The following is a 17,756-nucleotide window of genomic DNA, read 5'->3' as shown; positions in this document are numbered from 1 at the left end:
TATTTAAAGTGTAACTAAACAGACATTTTGAAGTGTCAGCTTTACTGAATTGCTTTATGTTTTGTCCAAGTATAGACCTGTAGAAGCGATACTGGACGATTTTTCCAACGTTTACTGTGTTTTCTGATTTACTACGATTTTTTAAAAGTGTTGAACCCATTTCAGATTTACCTGATTATCTGTTCTTGATTTGATACTTCCAAAGAACAAGTGGTACTTTGAGTTCCGGTTTTATGTTTTAACCAATCAGAATTTGGTTCCTAAATAAAATCGTCTGCTGCCTGTCCCAGCAGAGTCGGCAACAAGCACTGCTTGCCACATGTGTGATGTTACCAACAGAAATAGCCATAAATTGGGCAAGGTAGCAATGTAAATGAATTGGATCTAACTAATGTGCTTGTACTGCATCTCTGGCCTTTGAATTCACTCCAAATGTACTGGCTCAGCGTGAGAGGCAACATCCTGTCGAAGTCGTAAGCACGAGGCTGACTGGGAGATTATTATTCGAAGAGCATGCTGAAACGGATTGTAAGTACAATATTTTACATGTTCTCGACATTTCTGTTGATCTTTCCTTAACTTTAATTGTTTCCTTGATTTAAAACCCTAGGGCTTGTATTTTCAGTTGTGATACTAAGCACGTATCTTTACCACAGTATCCGATCACTTCACACTTGAATTTTGGAATGATGAAGTGGAATTATTTCTGGATCTAATTTATTCCTTGTTACCCCCATCTCGATTCCTTTTTTTGCCACATATGTATTGTCATGTGAGGGGGTAGATGCGTGTACTGGCTGATATTTTTTTTTTACTTCGATCAGATACAGATGATTGGAAAAAAAACTTGTCAAGGATTTCAGAATTTAATAGATCTGTTCGAAGTTTTTACGGGATGGGTCCTGTTACAATACAGACTGAATGTGCCCAAGATGAACTTTTGATTAAACATACACACACAAATGAATCTCTTGAGTTTGTTATACGGCGAATGTCCAGTTTCCACCACCACGTCTGTGGTATGTTTTTATACTGTTTGATTGAATAGACTGACGTGCATTCTCTCGCAAATGTGCGCGCGTGTGTGTTTGTCTGTGCCTCAGACTTATTAATCAAAGATGATGTTGCACATTGCAGATCTATGCGACAGGAGCAAGTGGACAAGACAGCTACATTTGTCTGAGCGAAGATCCAACGGTAAGCTCTTTTAGCCGAAGACAGCGAGCCTGGGTGCATGCATGCAAGCTTCTATCATGTTCGTGTGAGTGCTGCAGGGCTATTAGACGACTTTTCATTATTCTTGATTTGGAGATCCATGCAGGGTATTAGAAAGTGCAGAATATACACGTTTGAACAAATACGATGTGTGTTTGCTCTGAAAAAAAGAAAAGACGCAACAAACAAACATTGTATTTGTTTAAAGTATCACAAATATTTATTACCTGTATCTGCATGTTTTGATAATGATGAAGGGTAAATTACTTTGACGTGTGCTTTTTTTTTTTAACCACACTGATAACGAATGATAGAAACACAGACACACTTAATAACATATCCACAAAAATTGTAACAATAAATGTAAGCTGAACAATGCCTGCAACACATTTCAGGCCTCAGAAGGAAGTAATTATGAGATTCAGACAGAGAGAGAAAGCCCAACACGAAACCAGTTGTGACATTTTTTATTTCATTATGTAATATTAAAAACACGACAACAACGTATTTCCTGTACTTAGTTTCGTGCAATTATGGATTGCAAAGTATGTCTAATTGAGTGGCATAAAGAGGCACAGTTGCATGAAAAACCAACTCGGATCTTGACTAGGATCAGGATTTTACATGGACACAACCTAGAATTTAACATCCTGGGGGGAGGGGGGTACTGCGCCTTTCACATCAAGATGTAAAGATCTATTTTAAATAATACTTATTAGAAGGGAACAAAATCAAACAAACTACAACAATCGTTCTGAGGGGAGAGAATTACCTCTTCCGAAGAAATTACCTCCCTTGCTTTTCTTGTCGTGACTTATGTAGAGTAAAGTGAATAGAAAGTGAATCAGTCAGTAACAAAAAAAACCACAACATTTCTTAAGATCAATGAGGAGTCTTGAAGTATTTGTCAATGTTAATCTTGTATGCATAACAAACAATATATTACGGATTGATAATTAAAGAAAATCGTCTCTTCTACAGGGTTGACCCCCCTAAAAAGGACACCCACAACCATGCAAATTACTTCTGCATCTGTTGAACCAATTATTTTATATATGGTATTCATTAACTTCAGTTTATGTTCTGCCTTTCCAGTAAGTGGCAATTTTGTAAATTGAATGGTCTGACTTTTGTGCAATTTTAATTTTTTTCTCCAAATTCGGGGGTCGACTAAACAGAACGAGTTTTGACATTGAGCGGTAGCCATTTTTACCTAATTTAAACCCTTCAGGCTTTTACCTTTTTGATTATTTTGAATGTCTGAGTATGTAAAAACATCCCCTTCAACCCCCAGGCTATCGATGACCTGAAGAAAGCATGCAGTTACAGCTAGGTTCAGGGCAATCCTCAGACACGAAAGCGTTGGTGTCATTGGTGATGCAAAAGTTAGATAATTTAACCTACAAATTTGCCACTTTGTGAACTGCACATGCATAAAATCAAGTTTAAGTATGCTGAATATGAAGTTATCCAGTCAATTGGTGTAGAAGTTATAGCATTTCTGTCAGTTAACAGTATTTAAAATCTCTAAAGTAAAATCTGACATATTCGAAAGTTTTGCATAAACACCCAGACAATTTTTACGATACTCTCCTAAGCTTCTCCACTTCTCAGCCCTGTCTTGGAAATGAATTCGAATAAGGCAGTCAAAATAACTTAGTTTGGAGCACCCATCAATCAGAATAAGCATTAACTTTTGACACAGGAAATATCTTCTACCGAAAGCTCTCCTGGTTTTATTCTACATTTTTCCTGCATAATGGTAACAAATTTAATGATAAATCTAAACAACGAAGTGACTGTGGTAAGATGAACAAAGTTAAAAAAACAAAGGATTACTGTAAATGGTTTACGAATCGAAATCTAAACAAGTTTTAATGATAAGTAAAATGATAAAAAAATAAAATAAAAAAAAGCTAACGTCCTCGCATTTGTCCAGAATTATTCCATGTTTAACATGGGAACAGAGGGATAATTGGTCTAAAGAATTTTTAAAAAGGAGGGTTAGGGTAACCCTAACCCTCTTTGGACTATCTGTATGCAATGCCCGCTATAGGTGAAAGACTTTTGTGGAAGCCATGGAAGAATGCATCGCTGTTGTGCTGGTTCAGCTTGAGGTCCTGTCCTAGCGAATATCCTGCACACACAAAAACACGACTTTTTAAGCCACTTATGTTGCATTCCGTGACATAGCTTTGTTAAAACCGTGTGCCTGATAATAATGACAGATTTTGTTGATATACATTTTTTTTTAAGACACCCCATATAATATTGTTTGACAATCTCTTTCAACATAGTTTACGAATCACCAATGTGTATACAAACGCAAATAACCCACAGGTCAATAAATTACTTTCCAGAGAGAGAGAGAGAGAGAGAGAGAGAGAGAGAGAGAGAGAGAGAGAGAGAGAGAGAGAGAGAGAGAGAGAGAGAGAGAGAGAGAGAGAGAGAGAGATTAAAACTAGAAAATGTGTGCTATATAAAACAAGGATAATCTCTGTCAAATCTTCGCTTGTACCTGCATGGTGTTTACTGCGCTATATACACAACCTGTTTTATTTCATTTATTTAATTTTTTTTTTTTTTTTTGGGGGGGGGGGGGATGTTTTGTGATGAGGGTTTTTTCAAAGCCTTTACTGCTTTAGTCATTGAATCCACCCGACTTCGATTTATTGTTCAGTGATGGGTAATTGTGTGACCAACTATGTAAGTTAGTGATTGTTCTGGCTTCATACAATGACATTGCATTAATTTTATAAGTGTATGTGTGTGTGTTTCAGGCAAAAGCTGATATTACAGTCCTAGTTGTATGCAGTACCTCTGCTTCTTCGTTCAGGAATCAAAGTATACAATCTAAACCGATTATTTTGTTCAATAATGTTCAGCTTACCATCCCGAAGAAGGCAGTAACGTGCCGAGATATTGATTATAGATATTAACGTACCTAACCTGGTTACTGGTGTGTTTTCTTTTTATTTCAATAATGTAAATGTGTGACAACTTGCAGGGTACTTGATGTTCAGAGCAATTTTTCTGGCAAAAGACCTTTTATGGATCAAAGAAAACTTTTGTCATGGTGCACAAGTCAATCAATTTGGTTGATAAATAATTTGTGCTGCATTTTCCCTGGTTCCAAAACGTAGTATGTATTACCACATGTCCTTACCTGTCATTGGCATCACATGATTCTCTGCAAGCAGTCTTTTGTGGAAATACGTCATTTAACACTTGCACTTATAGTAGGTGGCTGTGGAACGGTAGACATGCAACGACAACGAACAACAAAAGACAAAGTGTGGAGTACACTCATTTTTCTTAACATACGCTAAGTTTCTTTGAGAATGCTCCAAGTGAAAATCAGGGGTTCCTAGGCCTGATATCACAATTAAACAGCTTCTTCTCAGAATCAGGAGGGAAAAAACTGTTATATGGCGAGATGTCGTGACAAGAACAGACAGCAGCAGCAGCGACAACAACATTGCTAAATCGTCGCTTTAACAAAATTTCATGTTTAGCATCGCAGACAAAGCACGGCTACTGATCCGATCAAAGCCACACTTCATGCACGATGGGCACATTGTTATGGCCAGCTTGTTAACGTGCGCATTGTGTATGTTTTACATAGAATTGAATGTGTTTGTCGTTGTGTCTGTCATCTATCCTAGTCGTTTGATTTAGAATAAAGCAAACTTATTACAATGACGATTTTCTTCGGTTTTTGATGAAGGATTGGCATCAAGACTTTTCCTATTTTCCAACTCTGCCACCATACACTGGCCGTTCAGGTCTGCATGTCGACCACATGGTGTGTGATCAGATTTTTCGGACATGTTCACCAAATGGAAAATCAGTTGGTATTTGTTATGTTTTTGTGTAAGCACAATCTTCATACAAGTAAACAGAAACAGAGCCTTCATAAGAAAAAATGCTTCTAAGTCAAAATACATACCCCCTTTTTCGTATTGCGTAAAATATACCCATAAATTCTGGACATCATATTTTTATTTTTTTTTCACAACAATGAAACCAAACTTTGGCATATGTTTTAGCAATATATTCACAATAAAACCTATGAGTTTGAAGGCTGCATCTTGTTTTGTTTATTTTTGAGAATTTTTTTGCAAACCCATGCAAATGGCCAGTTTCTGGGGAGAGACTGGGGAGATAATGGCCAGTATAGAAAGAGTTAATAAGTAAACTAATGTCAGAAGTAGGTATTTACCTTGTTTGCCTTCGCGTTCTTGATAGCCCGCTGCAGCATTTGTATCACTTCCCTTGACATTCAAAACGCCAATGTATTTCTGAAAGGAAAATAAAGATATTGACCGAAACATCACACAAGTGGTATATCATGCTAGGTTTTGTTTACAGTGCCTGTTCTACGACCACATCTGATTGTAATTTAAATAAAGAAAAACTGTATCCATTTATTACTTCTCTATTTGTGTGTGTTTGTGTGTGTGCAGGGGCGGATCACATCATTTTTAAGGGGGAGTTTCCAAATTTCTTTTAGGGACAATATGACGACGCGAAGCGTTTAGTTGAAGACACGAAGCGTTCAACCTCCTTGGGGGGGGGGGGGGGGGGGGGGGGGGTTCCGACAAACGTTGATAAAAACAAGGAAAATGGATCAATCTGAGCCAAGAAACATCCCCTAATACACCTTCCAAAAAAGTAAATATATTAAGAAGAAAAATTTGAATCACAACAAGGACAATTGATCGATCTGGCGCAACCTGAGCAAACTAATTAGCCAACTTCTTTCCAAAATCGTCACTTAGAATACAAAGGCCGGCTCCTAAGTGGTCCGGAAACCCCGGAACCCCCCTCCGGATCCGCCCAGTGTGTGTGTGTGTGTGTGTGTGTGTGTGTGACCGATGACCGTCTCTAAATTCTAATCGTTGCGTTTGCATGGTAATAAAGTTTTAATACTGGATATGCCCATGAAAAAATATCATTTCTTGTTCATGTCATTGTGTGTGTGTGTGGCCAGGACCGTGACTTCTGCTTGCCTCGACATCTTCAGAAAAGACACAAAATGCCAGCAGGCGTATGTTCTTGGAGCATCTGCAAACAAATAAATACAAATTATTCAATTGTGTAAATAAAGAACAATCATTTTAATATTACAACAAAAAATTCATATAACTGTAGTCTTCACCAGAGACATCCACTACACTATCTTTAAATAAAACTGCCGTAAAAAATTGAAATACTATAAAACTTACCCCCACTCAGATCTATTTGGGATTATTCAAGTTTCAACCATGAAACGATGCCGGTTTGGACAGATCTGCTAGTTTGCCGCTGAAACTGAAATCAAAGGCGATCTTCAGAACTATAGTTCTAATCTAATTTGTGATTAATATAAAATACTGATCTTCCCAATAGAAGCTGATGTGTATACACATGACCAGGACAAGGTATTTTGTTACAGGGCATTTACGCAGACGTCGCAGTTCAAAATATTGTTTTAGATCTGATTTTGTACAGCAGCCTGTGTGATTCAGAATCGTCTGCCCTTTTTCGGTTTAACATTTTATGGACGATTCCTATGAGACTGCTCAATCATAACTGATGACAAATTCAGAAACAGATGATGGTTTCAAGTAGGCTACAGTAATGATTCGTTAAAAATGTCAAGCCACTCGTCGATCATTCACACTCAAAGAACCCAAGCCAAATCTGCTCTGGTTCCGAGCAGCTTTTTCCAACTGAGACCCTAATTGTTACGCATCTGCCGCGAAAAGATAGACCACAAACAAGCGGCACTGTACCATGCTTTCGTTTATGTTGCTAAACAGATTAAATGTGCATTGTAAATGTGCTTACAGCAAAGAAATGCATCCTTACTTACCACAAAAATACTGGTACCACATTCATCGCACTTGTGTCTTCTTACCAAAACCTATCGATATGTTTGTTTACGATATATTGGTAATTACTAACCGTTAACTATTTTTCAAAAATCTGAAATGACTTTTAAGAATCAAAGAAAGATTCGCTAAAACGGTTGACTTCAGAAAATAAGCAATATTTTTCTGAACCATGAAATAAAAATCGAAAACTCCGTTTGATCTTTTATTTTGGTAGATTAATGACAACAGCCGGAACTGAAAGTACCAGAACCAAAAATTAAGGGCATTAATCAGGTAAACTAAGAAGATTGTCGTTCCTGGCGCGCACTTCACATGTCCGTCAAACAGTGTCCGAGTGAGAGAAAAAAAAAAAATTTTCGCAGTTCGACAGTATATGAGGCCCTTCTTCATATCAAAGTGTAAAGGTTGCTGAACGATGTTTTTCCTTTTTGCTTGTTTAGTTACACTTTAAGAACCGGAATAGTTTTGACACTGAATTGATATCACAGTATTTGTTGTTTTTTAGCAAAATATCCAAAAACAATTCTCTGCGGTAGACGTATGGTATCAAAATGATATTTCCTCTCCCTCTTCCCCTTTCCCACTCTCTCTGTCCATCTCTCTGTCCATCTCTCTGTCCATCTCTCTGTCCATCTCTCTGTCCTTCTCTGTCTCTGTATTTGTTCTCTCTCTCTCTCTCTCTGTCTCTGTCTCTCTCTCTCTCTCTCTCTCTCTCTCTCTCTCTCTCTCTCTCTCTCTCTCTCTCTCTCTCTCTCTCTCTCTCTCTCTCTCTCTCTCTCTCTTGTTAGCATGTTCATGGATGTTTCCATGGAGATAGACCACGCATTCCACTGTCCCTAGAACATTTACTGTCTGTCCGTGACGTCATTTCTTGATGACGCTAATTATGAAATCATGCGCTTGTCAGTGAACAAGAAGCGATGTGTTGAGAGATTTTTCTTTCCGTATTTTAAAACGATAAAAATGTCACTCGGGTTGTTGTTGTCGGTGTCGGTGGTGATGGTGGCGGATGGTGGTGGATGTCGTGGTAGAGGATGATGTTGTCGTCGTAGTTGTCAGAAAGCGGCAGGTTGTAAGGACAGGTATTGCTGATTTTCAGTAAATGGAGTCAATAAAATGCTGAATTTCAGTTCAACGGTTGTGGTTGTTGTGGTTGTTGTGGTTGTTGTTAGACATCGTTGGACGTTGCGGGATGTGTAGTTGAGACAGGTGGTGGTGGTGGCGGTGACGAGATGTGGGTGTCACTCAGTGTCGCTGTCGCTGTCTATGTCTCTAACATCTTTCACCCAGATCACCTGGGCCGTGGACCGCGACATGGATCTCAGGCGGCCGGTAAGGTCAGCATCAGCACCATACTCATCATACCCACTGTCCAGGTAGACGACGACGTGTCTCTCCAAGCCCCATACTGTGTCCTGATTGGCCACCGTCACCGCCTCGTCTCGACCCCTACCTGCCGCTCTCTGTGTGGGACCCGATGTCATTTCAGCCAGTTGTCTAACGGCCGCTGTGTCGTTATGAGCCACCTTACGGGTGGGGACGCCGCGTGACTCGAGGCCCCGGATGAAGGGTGCTGGTGACAAGATGCGATCATCCGGTGTGTCTGTGTCACAGTCAATGTAACCCAGCACAAAGACGTCGCTGTAGGTGAGGCCGCCCTGCCCGTGGGGAGCGTTGTCATCGCAACCTGAAACATCACACACACCGTCAACACCACATCGTCGTTGTGTAATATACATCCACACCGACTGCAACAACTACAACAACAACACCAACAACAACAACAGCAACGACGACGACGACACCACCATCACCATCAACAACAACCACGACACAAACAACAACGATGACCCATGTCTAACTTTCGCACCAACACCGGCTGCAGCAACACGTGAACAGAGACTACAACTACATCAGCAGCACCACAACCACCTGAAAATAGGAAAAACAATTTTATATTATTTAGGGTTCAACACCTCACCTTGGCAAACTTGTGACGATATTATGTAACAAGTCGCGTAAGGCGAAAATACAATATTTAGTCAAGTAGCTGTCGAACTCACAGAATGAAACTGAACGCAACGCAACGCAGCAAGACCGTATACTCGTAGCATCGTCACTCCACCGCCCGTGGCAAAGGCAGTGCCCGTGGAATTGACAAGAAGAGCGGGATATTCGTTGCGGTGAGAAGGATAGCACGCTTTTCTGTACCTCTCTTCGTTTTAACTTTCTGAGCGTGTTTTTAATCCAAACATATCATATCTATATGTTTTTGGAATGAGGAACCGACAAGGAATAAGATGAAAGTGTTTTTAAAACGATTTCGAAAAAAAAATGTTGATAATAATTTTTATATATTTAATTTTCAGAGCTTGTTTTTAATCCGAATATAACATATTTATATGTTTTTGGAATCAGCAAATGATGGAGAATAAGATAAACGTAAATTTGGATCGTTTTATAAATTTTTATTTTTTTTTACAATTTTCAGATTTTTAATGACCAAAGTCATTAATTAATTTTTAAGCCACCAAGCTGAAATGCAATACCGAACCCCGGGCTTCGTCGAAGATTACTTGACCAAAATTTCACCCAATTTGGTTGAAAAATGAGGGCGTGACAGTGCCGCCTCAACTTTCACGAAAAGCCGGATATGACGTCATCAAAGACATTTATCAAAAAAACGAAAAAAGTCTGGGGATATCATACCCAGGAACTCTCATGTCAAATTTCATAAAGATCGGTTTAGTAGTTTACTATGAATCGCTCTACACACACACACACAGACACACACACACACAGACAGACAGACACACATACACCACGACCCTCGCTTCGATTCCCCCTCGATGTTAAAATATTTAGTCAAAACTTGACTAAATATAACAAGTCGCGTAAGGCGAAAATACAATATTTAGTCAAGTAGCTGCCATTTTTCAGCAAGACCGTATACTCGTAGCATCGTCAGTCCACCGGTCATGGCAAAGGCAGTGAAATTGACAAGAAGAGCGGGGTAGTAGTTGCGCTAAGAAGGATAGCACGCTTTTCTGTACCTCTCTTTGTTTTAACTTTCTGAGCGTGTTTTTAATCCAAACATATCATATCTATATGTTTTTGGAATCAGGAACCGACAAGGAATAAGATGAAAGTGTTTTTAAATTGATTTGGACAATTTAATTTTGATAATAATTTTTATATATTTAATTTTCAGAGCTTGTTTTTAATCCGAATATAACATATTTATATGTTTTTGGAATCAGCAAATGATGGAGAATAAGATAAACGTAAATTTGGATCGTTTTATAAATTTTTATTTTTTTTTACAATTTTCCGATTTTTAATGACCAAAGTCATTAATTAATTTTTAAGCCACCAAGCTGACATGCAATACCAAACCCCGGGCTTCGTCGAAGATTACTTGACCAAAATTTGAACCAATTTGGTTGAAAAATGAGGGCGTGACAGTGCCGCCTCAACTTTCACGAAAAGCCGGATATGACGTCATCAAAGACATTTATCAAAAAAATGAAAAAAACGTTCGGGGATTTCATACCCAGGAACTCTCATGTCAAATTTCATAAATAATCGGTCCAGTAGTTTAGTCTGAATCGCTCTACACACACACACACACACACACACACGCACGCACACACATACGCACATACACCACGACCCTCGTTTCGATTCCCCCTCGATGTTAAAATATTTAGTCAAAACTTGACTAAATATAAAAACGTCACAGTTAATGACGCAAATATCAATATTTCTTGTAAGTTTAATGACGTCATCGAAATGTTGTACACCGACCTGACTGACACTTACTGCATTGCGAGAGAGAGAGAGAGAGAGAGAGAGAGAGAGAGAGAGAGAGAGAGAGAGAGAGAGAGAGAGAGAGAGAGAGAGAGAGAGAGAGAGAGAGAGAGAGAGAGAGACAGACAGACAGACAGACAAACAGACAAACAGAGTGACAGATACAGACAGATAGACAGACAGACAGACAGACAGACAGACAGACAGACAGACAGAGGTGAACTGACCGACACGAAGATCTCGCAGCATGTCTGCCACCAGCTCCCCGCACCGTGCACACTGCCATGTACAGCCACCCTCATGTCCCTGTCTGTCACCGCGGTAGTCATCATCATAGTGATCAACCGTCAGGACAGGTGGGCCGTCGCACGGTGCGGACACTGGCGGCCTGGTGTAGGCCGGGACCGTTCCTTCCTTCATATCGTTAGCCTGCTCCACCTCTCTCACCACAGCAGGTGGGCTTCTCAGGGGCTGTGTCAGTTTGCGGACGTAACGCTCCATGTCGGCAGGTACATCTAGCTTAACACCTGCTGCCCACAAGGTGAACCGGACGTGTCGTTGTTTTAACGCCCGGTAGATCTCTGCGATGACGTCACTGTAACAGAACAGACAGGTGTGTCAGTGTGTAGAAACAGAACAGACAGGTGTGTTATAGTTCTCACAAAACTCAGTTGTTTTAACGCAGTGTAGATCTTCGTGATGACGTCACAGCAACAGAACGGACAGGTGTGTCAGTGCCTGATTACACCTGGAATTACGAAACTGATAAAACAAAACAAAAACGCCTGGCAAAAAGGAAGTCACAAAGATTGCTGTTCAGGATAAGAATCACAGTGAACCTGTGTCACGATTAGGTGACAGGGATCAAGAAAAGGTCACTCGGTGGGGTGCCCTCTCTTGATCCAGTGCGACAGAAAGCGTCTGTTTTCCGTCACCGGATGCAGATTCTGCTGACAGCGCCAAACAAGCACGAGATTTCTGTTTTTGCACGCATTTCACGGAGTGGTTTTTGCTGTCGGGGCAGAATTGTCGATATTTTGAACTTGTTAGGTGACAAGGTTAGTCACGTGTTATTCTCAAGGTTGTCTGTCTGAGACACGGTAACTGGGCACTTGACACCCAGCAGCAGAAGAAGAAGGATCGAATACACAGTTTCTAGAGTATGATGGATTTCACCGAATAGGATATTCGGCACTCTAGAGGAACTTCCACGAGTTATCACCTTCTCACTGCCACATGTTTTGCTGAGGACGAGTCGTCAACTTTCCTTTCGTCGTGCGATGGTCTTCGCATAAGTATTCGACAAGGGGTTTCTGGATGTTGTTGTCACTGTTGACGAACAGAGGCCATTCCAGGGAGGAAGCGGGTTTTGCTTCCATGAGAGTGCTACATTCATAGGCTGTTTGAGGTAATAAATCATTATTTAACGCTGTTGACGAGTCTGTGTTTGTGGAATGAAATACTCTCTGTTGTTCTCTCCAGGTTAGCGCATAATTTGCTCTCTGTGACGCTAAAATACTAATCTGTATATGGTTTTTGCAGATAGGGAGAGAAAGACGAAAAGACGGCTGTTTTGTTGTTGTGAAAAGTCCATTAATTTTGTGCAGGCCCACGTGCTCGATGAGATATGTAAAGATGACATGTTTAAAGGTGGAGGGTGAGGGGTAGCTGACATGTTTAGTGCACCGATGCTTTCTGTTTGCAGCCTTCGTTTTCCTAACTTCTGTTCGGCTGCCTTTTGGGGGACCACGCTAACCAGCACACCGGCTAACCAGCGAACCGGCTAACCAGCGAACCGGCTAACCAGCTAACCAGCGACTGGGTGCGGCGCCTGATGCCTCCACAGTTCCCTGCTTCGTCACCACACTAACCAGCACTTCATTCGACGGAGCAGTTGTGGAGGCTAAAAGACTAATTACAGGACGTCCACCCAGTGGCGAAAGAAAGCTAAGTGCACCATGTCTTATGCACCCCGTTGACCACCGTTGTCTTTTACGTTATCTGTGATTATACTCGAGTAGGGACGACGTGGGGTGTGTGACACCTGCATGAACTAGCACTTTTGGAGCAGAACAGTCGTATTTTCTTATCTTTACACGGGATCAGCGTGTTACTATAATTTTCTATTCTAACTGGCATTTTGTCAGTGACCATTGGTTTTATTACGTTTGGTGAACGTAAAAGAACATATTTTGAGTGAAGTCTCGAGGGAGGTGGCGAGTTTTTACATAAACAGGCGTCTGAAACTTATACTTTTGTTGTCTCTATTTAATTGTATGACTGCGAGAGTGGATCGTGGTGTGGTTAGTTAGTTAGTAGTAACTAACCGTTTCATAATCACCTTAAGTGATATATTGAAACGTGACACATGGGGGCCAAGCCGGGATTTACTCAGTTAATTCCCAACTGATAAAGACCCACCAATTAAGGATAACTAAGAGCAGATAATCTCGTCAGTGCTCGACTTATTTTCTGCTTGGTGCTACCCTTTTTTGTATAGTTTTGATCATATACCACACCTTAAGCGATTCACATCTTGCAGGAAATGTAAATTGTAATTTGTGAGCTATTGTATGCGCTAACTGTGATTATTTCCCTTTCCTTTGTTTGTGAGTCTTTGTTGTTGTACGTTCAGAGTTTTCCGTTGCAGAGAGCTGAGCGGGGTTAGCGGATTTGTTATTCGTTTTACTCATTGTTCTCTGCATTGTTGTTTCGCATTCTGTAACAGGTTACATTTCTATCGTCTTGTTTTACTTGGATTTTTCTCCATATTTTGACTTTGTTGGAATTTGGGGGGGGAAGGGTCCGAGGACTTCTGTCCTAACCAAGGCTGTGGGAAACACTCTGTTTCACTGCAAAAAGCAGCCGATAAAGTAGGCCACGGCTGTGGGAAACACTTTGTTTTACCACAAAAAGCAGCCATAAAGTAGGCTACGCGTTTTGTTCTACACCGTTTGGATTTTTCTTCTGCATTTTCTGGTTGCTGGATTTCTGTATCCATTGTTTCATCACCGCGTGTTCTAGCTTTAGCTGCGTTAGACTTACTTTTGTGATAAAGCTTTTCTAATCTAACCATGGCTACAGGGGGATCTCCTACGAGGAGCATAACTTTTGAGACTCCTGGCAGCGAGGAACAGACAGAGCGAGACGCACGCGTTAGAGCGCGTAGTTTAGTTAAACGCAAGGAGTTAGAGCGTAAGGAAGACATAGAGCGACAGACGAGAAAAGAAGAAAATGACAGACAGGAACGACAAGCCGAACGTGACAGACAGGACAAGAAGGACGAACTTGACAGACAAGAAAGGAGAGACGAACGAGACCGACAAGAACGGAAAGAGAAAGAACAGGCAGAACGAGACAGACAGGAAAAGGACGAACTTGACAGACAAGAAAGAGAACGACAGGCCGAACGTGATCACCAGCTAGAACTAGCTAGGCTACAGGCCGAGAAGGGTACACCTACTCAGGCTAGCGCGCCGACGTTTGTTGCTGACCGTACGAGACTGCCGACGTTCGACGATGACAAAGACGAGCTCGACGACTTTCTACGCCGGTTTGAGCGTATTGCATCTGACCAGAAGTGGGAAGAGGCCACGTGGGCTAGCCGCCTCAGCACTTGCTTAAAAGGACGCGCATTGCAGCTCTACAACGCTTTGGATGACGACGAGGCGAGGGACTATCAGGCACTAAAGAAGGCGTTGCTCCAGCACTTCAGCCTGACTGCTGAAGCCTACCGACGACGTCTGCGGAACAGCAAGAGACTGAGCGGCGAGCTGAGTCATCAGTTTGTGGCGCGTCTAAATCTTTACCTGCGGCGCTGGGTGGAGATGGCCGAGAAGAACTGGACCGTCGACGACCTTGCCGACCTCATTGTCATGGAACAACTGATGTCCAGCCTGCGACCTGAGGTGGTGACCTTCGTGCAGGAGCACCAGCCAAAGACTACTCAGGAGGCAGCCGACTGGATCAGAGTACACGAGGACGCCCAGGCGATCTCCGGCAAATCTTCAGGCTCACGGCCGGGAAAATCAGGGAATTCAGGTTCTTCAGGACTCAAGGACGGGAAGGACGATCAGGGACACAAGGGATCAAGTTCCAGAACTGACATCCAGTGTTTCTACTGTAACAAGCGGGGCCACGTGAAGAAGGACTGCCATAAGCGACAGGCTGACCAGAAGGGCGTACATTTTGTTGGCAGTGAGGAGTTCAGGGACGTCACGAGCTCATGCACAATTCCACAACTCTGCGTACCGTGCTCCAGGAAACACTTCCAGCCCCACTGCAACGTCTACGTCAACGGAGTGAAGGGCGAAGGTCTGCGGGACACCGGGGCAGACATGATAGTGGTCCGGGCGAGTCTAGTTACAGCTATGGCCTACACAGGAGACAGCATCAGGGTGAGAATGGCCGAGGCATCTCACGCTTACGACCTGAACACGGCGGTGATCAAGGTCGTAACACAGTTGTTCACGGGGACCATTGTGGCCGTCGTCATGGACGATCCTCCATGCGACCTGCTCATTGGGAACCGTGTCCAGTTTGTGGACGGCGTCACCAGGGAGGTTCCCGTTTATCGGTCTCCCGACGTCATTTCAGTGCTCACGCGGGCACAGGCGGAGCGAGAGGGCAAACCTCTCAAACCCCTACCTGCTGCACGAGCTGCCCTGGGGAACGTGACCCCCGCGCTTCTCGCGAAGGCTCAGGATTCTGACCCGACATTAGCTACTCCTCGGGAGCACGCGAAGTCGGGGAAGGTGAAGCTGAGCGGGAAGCATGGGAGGTCAAAGTTCCTCAGGGAGAAGAAGTTGCTCTACCGTGAGTTTAGCAACAAAGAAGGTGCTTTCAAACAGGTTGTCGTGCCTCGCGAGTTTCGCGAGGGTGTCATGGCAACGGCACACGACTCGATTCTGGGAGGTCATCTTGGCACCAAGAAGACCACGAACCGTGTGTGGCGCCACTTCTATTGGCCAGGCATCTGCACGGATGTCCGACGTTTCTGTGCGTCTTGTGATAAGTGCCAGAAGGTGGTTGCCAAAGGAAGGGTGAGGAAGGTCCCCTTAGAGAAGATGCCGCTCATCGACGAACCCTTTCGTCGGGTGGCAGTTGACATCATCGGGCCCATCTTGCCTGCGTTTGAGGACGGAAACAGATACATTCTGACCATGGTGGACTACGCCACTCGATACCCAGAGGCGATCCCTCTGAAATCGATCGAAGCTACGCGAGTAGCTGAGGCACTGGTTACCATGTGGTCCCGGCTGGCAATTCCATCAGAGGTTCTCACCGACAGAGGCACTCAGTTCACGGGAGGAGTGATGGCGGAGGCAGCACGACTGCTATCACTGGAGCAGCACTTCACCACTCCTTACCATGCTCAGTGCAACGGACTGGTGGAAAGGTTCAATGGTACCCTGAAAACCATGCTGAGGAAACTGGCTCAGGAGAAACCACGCACGTGGGACAGGTACATCCCAGCACTGCTTTTTGCATACCGCGAGGTTCCTCAGGAGAGCTTGGGTTTTTCCCCATTCGAGCTGTTGTACGGCAGACAGGTACGCGGTCCCATGGCTATCCTGCGTCAGGCTTGGGCGGACGAAGAAGCTGACGAGGAAGTGCAGACGACAGCGACCTACATCGTAGAACTCAGGAACAGGATTGAAGAGACCTGCAAACTGGCTCAAGAGAACTTGGGAAGAGCAGCACAGCGTTATGCGCGAGGATTCGACCGCAAGGCACGGCCGCGCAGCTTCAAGATCGGAGAACGGGTGTTGCTACTTCTACCTGTCAAACACAACAAGCTACAACTGCAGTGGCAAGGACCTTTTGAGGTGACAGCGAAGGTGGGCCAGAATGACTACAGAATCATGATGCACGGGAAAGCACGCCTGTACCACGCCAACCTGCTGCGCGCCTACATAGAGAGGACTGCCTATGGGAAGAAGGACAAAGACAAGAGGAACAAAGACAAGAAGACAGAGAAGGTTGCAGTCATCAGGGGTGAAACGAGGGGTTGCTCGTTCCTGAGGACGACCTTTCTGTCTGGAAACAGACCATCAACCTCTGCAATATCTTCAGGTTGCAAGGTTGGCAAACGCCAGACTTATGCGCTGGGCGTTGATTCTCCAACCGTACCAATTCACGGTACGCGTCATTCCGGGCGCCAACAATGTTGGAGCCGATTTTCTCTCTCGGGCTGTAGAGGAGAACATGACTGGGAGCGAAACCGAGGTTTCGTCTTGAAGAGGGGAGGTGTGTCACGATTAGGTGACAGGGATCAGGAAAAGGTCACTCGGTGGGGTGCCCTCTCTTGACAGGGCCGGACTAGGCGAAGAGGAGGGGGGGGTACCAGTGGGGGTCAGGGGGCGAAGCCCCCTGAAGCTGATGGGTAGGTCATATTCTGAGATAGCAAAATGGTCGCTCCTTGCATGAAACGGCATAAAATAAACAATAATAAAAAATGTTTTAAATAAGTGAGGTACATGTTTAGGCTGGGGGGGGGGGGGGGGGGGTTGCGCAACCCCATAACCCCCCCGGTAGTCCGGCCCTGCTTGATCCAGTGCGACAGAAAGCGTCTGTTTTCCGTCACCGGATGCAGATTCTGCTGACAGCGCCAAACAAGCACGAGATTTCTGTTTTTGCACGCATTTCACGGAGTGGTTTTTGCTATCGGGGCAGAATTGTCGATAGCTGAACTTGTTAGGTGACAAGGTTAGTCACGTGTTATTCTCAAGGTTGTCTGTCTGAGACACGGTAACTGGGCACTTGACACCCAGCAGCAGAAGAAGAAGGATCGAATACACAGTTTCTAGAGTATGATGGATTTCACCGAATAGGATATTCGGCACTCTAGAG

The 17,756-nt window shown here is 43.4% G+C and overlaps 1 protein-coding gene and 1 long non-coding RNA gene across 2 annotated transcripts in view; both read right to left on the bottom strand.

The window, feature by feature from the left end:
* Positions 1 to 306: 306 nt before the first annotated feature.
* On the bottom strand, positions 307 to 6,280 carry LOC138954925 (uncharacterized). The gene is made up of 3 exons (XR_011452021.1): positions 6,228 to 6,280; positions 5,438 to 5,516; positions 307 to 3,352 (listed from the first exon to the last, which is right to left on the bottom strand). It is a non-coding gene; the product is annotated as an uncharacterized lncRNA (long non-coding RNA).
* A 1,002-nt stretch (positions 6,281 to 7,282) lies between these two features.
* The window catches only part of LOC138954924 (uncharacterized), a 20,207-nt gene continuing 9,733 nt past the window's right edge, over positions 7,283 to 17,756 (bottom strand). The window contains exons 4-5 of the mRNA XM_070326670.1: positions 11,132 to 11,499; positions 7,283 to 8,781 (exon numbers count right to left, since the gene is read on the bottom strand). Of these exons, the coding sequence (XP_070182771.1) occupies positions 8,336 to 8,781; positions 11,132 to 11,499 (814 nt within the window). The 3' untranslated portion in view covers positions 7,283 to 8,335. The remainder of the gene's footprint in view (positions 8,782 to 11,131; positions 11,500 to 17,756) is intronic.

This window comes from Littorina saxatilis, unplaced genomic scaffold (genome assembly GCF_037325665.1).
Source record: "Littorina saxatilis isolate snail1 unplaced genomic scaffold, US_GU_Lsax_2.0 scaffold_1227, whole genome shotgun sequence".
Classification (NCBI taxonomy): domain Eukaryota; kingdom Metazoa; phylum Mollusca; class Gastropoda; order Littorinimorpha; family Littorinidae; genus Littorina; species Littorina saxatilis.
This window is presented reverse-complemented; position numbering and strand designations above follow the sequence as displayed.